At 39.0% G+C, this 10,722-nt stretch overlaps 1 protein-coding gene across 1 annotated transcript in view; it reads right to left on the bottom strand.

The window, feature by feature from the left end:
• The window catches only part of LOC125481155 (ectopic P granules protein 5 homolog), a gene marked incomplete at both ends in the record, with an annotated part of 33,709 nt that extends 23,049 nt beyond the window's left edge, over positions 1 to 10,660 (bottom strand). The window contains 4 exons of the mRNA XM_048592347.1: positions 72 to 233; positions 2,160 to 2,310; positions 5,150 to 5,264; positions 10,484 to 10,660. Of these exons, the coding sequence (XP_048448304.1) occupies positions 72 to 233; positions 2,160 to 2,310; positions 5,150 to 5,264; positions 10,484 to 10,660 (605 nt within the window). The remainder of the gene's footprint in view (positions 1 to 71; positions 234 to 2,159; positions 2,311 to 5,149; positions 5,265 to 10,483) is intronic.
• Positions 10,661 to 10,722: the final 62 nt, after the last annotated feature.

Here is a 10,722-nt window from a genome sequence, read left to right as displayed (position 1 = left end):
CTTGGCCTGCTGTGTTCATCCAGCTCTACACCTTGTTATTTGTATATACATATGCGTTGACATCAACATACCTTTTGGCTTTCAGCACGTGAAGTACTGCCCGAAGAACCAGCTCATCAAATTCTATTTGCAGCTTTTCAAGAGAATAAAACTGGTGATATATCTTAGCTTCATGCTCTTTGTGAAAAGTGACATACTGAGCCCAGTGGTCACTTATGTAACAAATTGTTCTCCTAGTAATTCATTTGAAAATAGAACAAATAGTTTTAAAACTGAGAACAGATGAATTATCTAAACAAATCATAATACTGTATGTCCTCAGCCTCTTCTACATTCAGGCACCTGCTGTTTCATTCACCTTGTGTTTTTCCTCATGTATTTTGTGGTTTTCAGGTTTCTCATTATTATGCATTTTCAGTTTAAAACATTTGTTTTCAAACAGGCAATATTCAAAATGGCCTTTGCATGTAATAGAAGGTAGGAAATTAACTTTTAGCAAATTAAAAAATGTTGATTACTAACAGAAGAATCTGAGGAATGAAAAAAATTTATGGAAACAAGTAAAATGCTTTAATAGGGTTTTAGAGAGGGCTACAATTTAAGCAGGATGAACTTTTCCCACTTTAGGGAGTCACTAACAATTCTTTGCACCTGACTCACTCATCATGCAGCAAAATTGGTCAATCTTGCAGATTGCCTTCTTGAACACTTATTTAAAGGAGATTTTGGTGAGCAAGGATTGAATACCTCAGTATACCAGATAGTTATGGTTTCAACCAACAGATGCCAGGGTAAAATGTCAAATTTCCTAGTTTTTAAAATTTAAAAGGTTTCAAAAATTTAAGACGTTTTAAAATTTCCTCAATCATCTTGGTTCCAGTAACAAATCTATATCATTGGCAAACATTGGAATTTAAATTCATATGAACCATTTATGCATGCAATGAACATGAAATTAACATTTTGTGCTGGTGTAAACCATTTTGGTCCTTCTCCAATCCATTTACCTGAACTCTTTCCTCATAAAACAATGTACAGAGTACCTTCTGAAAACTTACAATATGTTACATACATTAGATTACTTTCATTAATATTATCTGCCAATATTTCATAAACAGTATTAAATTTACTTTCAAATAACTGATAGACTATTGTTGGAGGGAGGAAATGTGATCTAAGTATGGTGGAAAGGGGATAGTAGTCAGGAATGTAAGTTAGATTAGACTTTAAAGGAAATAATTGATGGCAAGGGACTGGCATTTCAGGGATCGATCACCAATCAATGGAGTGAAGAGAGAAGCCGTGACTGGCAGAGGAGAGGCCAGAAATTTCCCGAGTACCCCTGATCATCCTATCCAATAGGAAGCTACATAAAAGGCATTTCTTGACCCATCACCTCCAGCTACCTGATGCTGCAAGGCTACAAGAGCCTGGACAAACCCACATGGCAACACATACATTTAAACCAGACGTTTAATTGCACTGATATAGCCCAATTTAGAAATATTAAGAAAGTGAAGAGACTTCGATGCCAGAAAACCTATTGAGTTAAAAAAAATCCAATGGATTGCCATATGGGAAACTGAGGGGCTGTCCAAGCTTCTAATATTTTTTCCGACACACCCTTCATGGTGTGCCATGGTGAATTAATATTGAAATCAAAGTGATCGCCTACAAATGATGTTAAACAACTGGTTTGTAGTTATTTGTATTATTCTTCGGTCTTCTTGAACAGAGGTACTACAATTCTCCAGCAAAGTAATACCGGAAAATTGCAGATCATACCTATACTATCTTGTCTTCAACTTCTTTTTAATAGTTTAGGTATATGCTATCAGGAATGGGTCACTTAGTTACCAGAGGTCCTGTTAAGTTTTGTTTAAAATAAATAACAGTCTATGACTCTTTATCTGTCCCATATCCTCCAATGTTATTTTCACCTATGTAAAGAATTTAGGAGTTCTGCCATACGTTCATGCCCTGCTTATGCAGATAATTTCAATCCATGACTCTTCCCCAATCTATGTGGTTTGATAATCTGTAAAGTACACTCAGAACTGTACCCTCAGCTTTTGGTTTCCTTAGCGTCACCACTGATTCTATCAATGCACCCCAGAGGCCAACTGTACAATGCTTAACCAACATTACCTTTACCTCACCTGATCATCTGACCAATCCTCTTCACAAATTGCCTGTATCGTACTCTGTTAAAAGTTTCCAAACCCACTGCCAGCACTTCCACCAATGAGGATGCAAATCCAATGATTTTCATCATCTGATCACTTGTGGTTTTTTCTGGATTGTATTCACCTATTCAACATGAAAACTAGTGTAATGACATTTGTAGCATCAATGTTAAAAATCACATTCACTTGATATGGATGGAATAGTTATTCTGCAAGATAGCTAGAAAATCCTCCCAAGTGAATAATCACTAGACAGGATGGATTAAATCATTTATTATATAACAGTGGCAGAAACAAATTGTTACTTTCTTTTATCTGAACGAACACAATGAAATTACAAGTGTCTTAATATCTCATGATACTTGATGTCAAATTGGTAGACTTCACAATAATATGGTTTTCTCATGACATTCATGCAGATTCATTTCCTATTTGTAAATAGTTACGACACAGCTGCTGCAACACTGGTAACTACTCAACAATGTGGTAAACTGCTCAGGTATATCCTACCTGCAAAATGCAGGACAAATCCAATCCAGCCAACAATTGTTTCATCAGTTTATTCTCCATCATCAGAAAAGTGATGGAAGGGATCATAGAGCAATACTAGATCAGTGACAACAAAAACAAAGTTGCTGGAAAAGCTCAGCAGGTCTGTCAGCATCTGTGAAGGGAAAAAACAGAGTTAACGTTTTGGGTCCAGTGACCCTCCCTCAGAACGTTCTGAGGAAGGGTCACCAGCCCCGAAATGTTAACTCTGTTTTTTCCTTCACAGATGCTGCCAGACCTGCTGAGCTTTTCCAACGACTTTGTTTTTGTTCCTGATTTACAGCATCCGCAGTTCTTTCGGTTTTTACTAGATCACTGACACCCAGTATTGGCTTCTCCAAGGCCACCTGACCTCATTACAGCCTTGGTCCAAACATGGGGAAAAAATGCTGAACATGAGAGGTGAAGAGAGACTGACTGACCTTGACATCAAGAGAGCAGTTGAGTGTGTGGCATCAAGGAACGGTGCCTGAGCAAAACTAAGTCAACTCTTATTAGACTGAAAACTCTCCGTTACTTGGAGTCATATCTAGTACAAAGCAAGACGGTTAGGATTACTGAGGCAAATTATCTCAGTTCCAGCACAGTGTTGTAGGAGTGTCCTTAGGGTACTTCCCTAGGCCCCACTTTATTCAGCTACTTCAATGTCTTTCCCTTCATCTTATGGTCTGAAGTGGGCATGTTCATTGGCAATTACACAACGTTCAGTACTGTTTGCGACTCCTCGGATATTTAAGTATTCCACAGCAATATGCAGCAAGATTGGGACAACTTTCAGGCTTGGGCTGAAAAGTGATAATATTCACCTCAGCAATGTGCCAAGCAATGACCATCTCCAACAAGGGAGAATCTAACCATCTCTTCTTGATAGTTAACAGCATTACCATTGCTGAATCCCACACAGTTGACACCCTGGAAGTTATCATTAATCAGAACTTGATGTAATCAGCTATTTGAATATTGATTCTATGGCAAATAATTTAGCTCTTGACTCTCAAATACTGTCCAACATCTATAAATCACAAGTCAGAATATGATGAAAGACTTTCACTTGTCTGGAGCTCAACACCATCTAGAACAAAGCAACCTGCTTGATCGGCACTCTATCCACCAGCTAAAAGCATTCAATCCTTCTGCCATTGATGAAAGCTGTCCCTGGGGTCTACTACTGAAACACTGCACTGTACTATCATTGGTAACAAATACTGATCCACATTTGTCAAAAAGCATGAAATGCCTCCCTCAGCTCCTGTGTCAAAGCATACTACATTCCAATAATGCCATACAGAAATGAATCGTTATTCTTGGTGACTATTTTAAATTGGTGACCATCCTTAGCACTGATTCTAAATCTATAACGTCTGTTATTCATTATCACACCCCATCATTTAAAAAAACCTCTATAAATTAGCTGGAAAAGCTCAGCAGGTCTGGTAGCATCTGTGAAGGGAAAAACAAAGTTAACGTTTCAGGTCTGGTGATCCTTCCCCAGAACTGATGGTGGCTGGGTAAACATCAGTTCATAAGCAGAAAAAGGGGAGGGGGATGGGGTAGGGAGTAAACAATAGGATAGAGCCCAAAGAGAGAGAAGAGTAGTTGGACACAGAGTTGATAACGATCAGGCTGGGAGGGTGAATAGTTGTTAATGGGGACTATTAGTGACTAACAGGTGGTGCGTAATGGCAGGCTATGTGGTAACAAGGCTTGATGTGTGGGGTAGGGGGCTGGGGACATGGGAGAGTTTAGGCCCTAAAATTGTTCAACTCGATATCGAGTCCAGAGGGTTGCAGGGTCCCCAAGCGGAAAATGAGGTGTTGTTCTTCCAGCTTGTGTTGAGCTTTGCTAGAACACTGCAGAAAGCCAGAGACAGACATGTTGGCCAGGGAACAGGGTGGTGCGTTAAAGGGGCAGGCAACAGGTAACAAATACTGTTTTCTCCTTCACAGATGCTGCCAGACCTGTTGAGCTTTTCCAGCAACTTTGTTTTTGTTCCTGATTTACAGCATCCACAGTTCTTTCAGTTTTTACTCTAATAAATTAGCCTTCTCTGCTCTAGAGAAAATGCATCACGTATCACAAATCGTTCCTCATTGTCACATAACAAATCTTGCTCCTGGATTCATCTTGGTAAATTCATGTCGAACATGTTGTAAAACTTTAATGTTCTTTCTTCAATGCAGCAGCCAAAAGCTTCCATGGTACTCTGACCAAAGCTTTGCATAAATTCGCTGTTCACTCCTTTACCCTATGGTCATTGAAAATACAAACAACATTTTTTGGATTTATAAATGTTTTTACATACTAACATTTGCGACTTTTACTCTTTCCCTAACAATCATTAGCAGAACACTACTGTGCTTTACCTGGCCTGATGGTCTTATAATTAAAAAACCATTCAACTTAACCAGCATTACCTTTTACAGTTATTCCAAGTAATTGCTTAAACAGTTCGTCAAAAGGAAACTGTGACAGAAGGGTAACAAAGTCATCCTCAGATAGTAGTAGCCAGCTGGTTTCAGGATCTTCATCCTAGATTATGAAGCAACATGAAACTTGATAATAATCATACATTAATTGAATAAACATATTTCCCTATTTTGTTTCAGGATATATGATATATTTTCCCAGAACCTCACTCCTACTTCCTCCTATGCCCAGCATAGTACATGCACAGCTTTTGCTTTCTTTATTGTTTCAAGGGATATGGGAAAGCCAGCATTTTGTAGCCTATCTCTAATGAGTGGTTTGCTGGGCCATTTCAGATGGCAGCCTAAAGTTAAATCATATTGCTATGAGTCTAGAGTCATATGTAGACTAGACCAGATAATGTCAGTTTCTTCCATAAGGGACATTAGAACACAGAACTGTACAGCAAAGGAATGGGCCCTTCAGCCCACGACGTTGTGCCGAACATGACACCAAATTAAACTAATCCCATCTGCCTGCCCTTGGTCCATATCCTTCTGTTACTTGCATATTCATGTGCTTATCTAAAAGTTCCTTAAATGCCCCTATCTTATCTGCCTCCATCAACACTCCTGACAATGTGTTCCAGACTCCTACCACTCTGTGCCCCTCACGTCTCCTTTGAGCTTTCCCTCTCTCACCATAAATGCATGCCCATTAGTATTAGGCACTTCCACTCTGGGAAAAAGATTCTGACTGTCAACTTTATCTATGCATCTCATAATTTTATAAATTTCTATCAAATCTCCCCTTAGCTTCCGCCGCTCCAGAGAAAACAACACAAATTTTTCTAGTCTCTCCTTATAGCTCATACCCTCTAATCCAGGCAGCATCCCGGGAAATCTCTTCTGCACCCTCTCCAAAACTTCCACATCCTTCCTGTAATGTGGTAACCAGAACTGAAGGCAGTACTCTAAATGTGGCCTAACCAAAGTCTTATAAAGCTGCAACATGACATCCTGACTCTTGAAATCAATTTCCTGACCAATAAAGGCAAGTATGCCATACGCCTTCTTTACCACTGTATCTACTTGCGTGGCCACTTTCAGCTATGGACTTGAACCCCAGGATCCCTCTGTGCATCAATGTTGTTCCGGATGGTGCGATTAACTGTATACTTTTTCTTAACATTTCCTCACTCTTATCAAGACTGAAGTCCATCTGCCATTTCTCCACCCATGTCTGCAACTGATCTATATCCCACTATAAATTTGACAACCTCTACACTACCTACAACTCCACTGATCTTTGTATCTTCTGCAAACTTACTAACCCACCCATCTACATTATCTTCCAAGTCATTCATATATATGACAAATAGCAGAGGTCGCAGTACAGATCCCTGCAGAATACCACTAGTCATGGACCTTCAGTCAGAAAAACACCCTTCCACCACCAGCCTCTGCCTTCTATGGGCAAGCCAGGTTTTAAATCCACATGGCCAAGTCACAGTGGATCTCATGCATCTTAATCTTCTGGACCTTATCGAAAGCCTTACTAAAATTCATCCAAACAACATCCACTGCTCTAACCTCATCAACCTCCTTTGTCACCTCCTCAAAAAATTCAATCACATTGGCAAGATATGACCAGCCCCGCACAAAACCACGCTGACTGTCCCTAATTAAGATATGCTTTTCCAAATGCAAGTAAATCTAATCCCTAATAATTGTCTCAAATAGCTCACCAATGAGAGACTCACTCGTCTATAGTTTGGGTTATCCCCATTTCCCTTCTTGCACAGAGGAACATTAGCTGCTCGCCAGTTCTCAACTATTCGCCAGTTAACCAGATCCGTGTTTACCACAATCAATGATAGTTTTCACTGCCACCATCACCTAGACGTATTTTCACTTCCAGAATTTTTTCTTAATCGAATTTAAATTACACCGGCTGACATGGTGGGAATTGAACCCATGTCCCTACATCATTAGCCTAGGCCTCTTATTTTTAAGCATAAAAATAAGTCAATCGATAATAAGTACGCAAAAAAAAGAACTGTGTTTTTATAGTTCCTTTTCCAATCTGTGGAACATTGCTTCATAGACCATAAGATATCGGAGTCAGATTAGGCCATTTGAATCATCGAGTTTGATCCACCATTTGATTATGGCTGATGTGTATTTTCCTGCCTTCTTCTTGTATCCTTTCATCACCTTACTTCTCAAGGACCTATCTATCTTTGTCTTAAATGCTCTCAATGACTTGGCCTCCACAGCCTTCTGTGGCAATAAGTTCCATAAATTCACAGCTCTGAAGAAAATCCTCCCCATCGCAGTTCTAAAGGGTCATTCCTTCACTCTCGAGGCTGTGCGCTTGGATCCTAGTCTCTCCTACTAGTGGAAACATCTTCTCCACATTATTCTATCCAGGCCTTTCAGCATTCGGTAAATTTCAATGAGGTCCTTCCCTCATCCTTTGAAACTCGGTTGAGCACAGGCCCAAAGTCCTCAATCGCTCTTCAAATGACAAGCCCTTCATGCCCTCATGCCAGTGACTGGTGGAGTTCCGCAGGGGTCCACGTTGGGATGACAACTATTCACGTTAAACACTAACAATCTGGACTCCCTCCAAGGCTAGCATATCCTTCCTTAGATATGGGGCCCAAAACTGTTCAAAATATTCCAAATGCGGTCTGACCAGAGCATTATAAAGCCTCAGTAGTACATTTCTGCACTTGTATTCTAGACCTCTTTAAATTAATGTTAACATTGCATTTCCTCCCTAAGTACCAACTGAGCTTGTATGTTATCCTGAACTAGAACTACTAAGTCCCTTTGTGTGCCAGATTTCCAAAGCCTCTCCCTATTTAGAAAAGGGTCTATGCCTCTATTCTTTCTAACATAAGTGTATTCCATTTGTCACTTCGCTGTCCATTCTCCTAGCTTTTCCAAGTCCTTCTGCAGTCTCTCTACTTCCTCAACACTACCTTCCTGTCCACCTTTGTCATCAGCAAACTTAGCAATAATGTCTTCAGTTTCTTTGTCCAGATTGTTAATATATAACATGAATAGCTGTTGTACCCATGTGGACCCTTGCGGAACTCCTCTAGTCACTGGTGCCATTGTCCCACTCTCTGTCTTCTGCCAATCAGCCAATCCTCTATCCATGTCAGTACCTGGCCCCTAACATTATGGGGGTCTTAACTTATTTAGCAGCCTCCTGCTCGGCACCTTGTCAAATAACTTCTGGAAATCAAATAGATCATGTCCACTGACTCTCCTTTGTCTAACTTGCTCATTACTTCAAAGAATTCTAACAGATTTGTCAGGCATGACCTCCCCTTGACAAACCCATGTTGACTCAGCCCTATTTTACCACTCACTTCCAAGTATTCTGCTATTTTATCCTTAATAATGGACTCAAAAATCTTATCAACAACCGTGGTCAGGTTAACTGCCTATAATTTTCTGTCTTCTGCTTCCCTCCCTTCTTACAAAGGGGTATTACATTTGTCATTTTCCAGTCCTCTGGGACCCTCCTTGACTCCAGAGATTTCTGAAAGATTACCACTAATGCCTCTACAATCTCTTCAGCTATCTCCTTCGGAACTCTGGGGGGTGTAGTCTATCTGGTCTGTTGATTTATCCACCTTCAGATCTTCCACCTTTCCCAACACCTTCGCCTTAGTGATGGCCACTATACTCACCTCTGCCCCTGACTCTCTTGAAGTTCTGGTATGCACAACTAATTAATTAATTGTGAAGTTAGTTATGCTGACAGGCAACTTACATACACTTAGGCCCTACAAACAGCAAAGGTACAGCGGGCTAATCTGTTGTTGGTTACAAAGCTGGATTGGAATCATGGCCTGAAAACTAGGACAACTTCCTTTTTCTCCATAAGTGATCATTTTGGCTCATGGATAGCATGCTCATCCAAGTCAGAACTCTAATGACATGAGTTTATACCTCACTCCAGAAACTTCTGAGCACTTAATCTAGGTTGACACTGCACGGTAGTACTGAAGCAATGATGTACTCTCATCATTTACTGTAATATGACGACCCTGGCAATTTCCCAGCTCAAGTTGTCTCCTCTTCTCATTTGGGTTCTGCAACAGCAGACTTCCATTTTTGGTGATTTCAAAAGTTATCAGTTCCAATGACCCACATCAATTCCTCAATGGCTTTAATTTCTTTCTGCAACTTCTACCACTCAAATCAACTCTTCCTGAAAATTTCCATTTTCTTTAATGCTAATATTTTGTGTTCAACTTTACATAAACTTCAGTACAACGCACGTGCTCAAGAAACTTGTCTTGGATTCTACAAATGTCAGTGAATAAAAAGTGTGAAATCAAAAATAATTCATATAGGTATAACAGACCAGAAGATAAGAGTTCTTTGAAAATTCCTATTTCAATTTCCAAAAGAAACAATTAGCTGGCCATTTGACTCACAATTTGCGACATTCTGTTATATGTAAAATTAATGACCACATTTGCTTACACAATAACATTAAAAAAATTATTGTTAAAGGTTCATAAGGTGGTACAATTTTTCTTTTCAGATGAATATAAAATAGTTAATTCCATTGTACAATAGGTACTTTGTGACTAAATTCTGTTACTTATGTACTTAAGAACTGGAATTAGGAATAGACTGTAAGACTCTAAACTTTTTCAGTCAATGTGATCATGCTTGATTATTTGCCCAAATTCCATTTTCCCGCTTGCTCCACATATTCCTTTGGACACCAAAATTCTGAATATATTGAATGATGGCATATCCGATACATGCGTGGAGATCTTTGAACTCAGTTGTGAATGACTGAAGACTTACCTCAAACCTGCTCTTTATTGCAAACTGATACTTAATTTTATGCAGCTTTCTAAAAATTCACGGATTACCACAAAATCTTTAAAAAAATCTTATTAGATCTATCATCATAAAATTTTTAGTCACGGACTCTGGCCCAAATGAGTTATTTAGATTCTCACAGACCTCTCTTATAATTTTATAACAAGAGCCCATAAAATCAAAATTTAAGTGTTGTCATTTTTCAGCTGTAACCAGATGAACAATATGTTCTGTCTTTCTATTGTGACTTAAATCACTTAAATCAATTAATCATATTAATTCTAACAAGTAATTTTGGTTCAAATGCAAAGAAAATTTTTAATATCTTAATAACGACTGAAGGAGATCACAGACCTCACATTACTTCCAGTAACTTTTCAGTTATTCACAACACGTGGCTCCTTATTTTTCAACATTGTCAAAATAACAGAAAATTTTTTGCATCAACTTATTTAAGATTAAGCAAGTTAAAGTAAATACCTCTTCCCCAGCTTCATCTACCAAGGTCCAGTTCTGTATATCTTTTGCTTCTGGCGAGGGTGGAGGTAGCTTTTTGTAACTGGGCTTTATGTTCATCAGAAACTCAGATCGATGCCTAAGATTATTTGGCCAAAATATATTTTTAATGGCTGTGTAAAAGTCACAATTAGTCACAATCTACATTTTAAATATAACTGCAGACACAAAATGTTGCAAAATTACAAAATTAGGACAATAAA

The sequence above is a fragment of the Rhincodon typus genome, unplaced genomic scaffold, assembly GCF_021869965.1.
Source record: "Rhincodon typus isolate 14 unplaced genomic scaffold, sRhiTyp1.1 hic_rhity00001045, whole genome shotgun sequence".
Taxonomy (NCBI): Eukaryota; Metazoa; Chordata; class Chondrichthyes; order Orectolobiformes; family Rhincodontidae; genus Rhincodon; species Rhincodon typus.
This window is presented reverse-complemented; position numbering and strand designations above follow the sequence as displayed.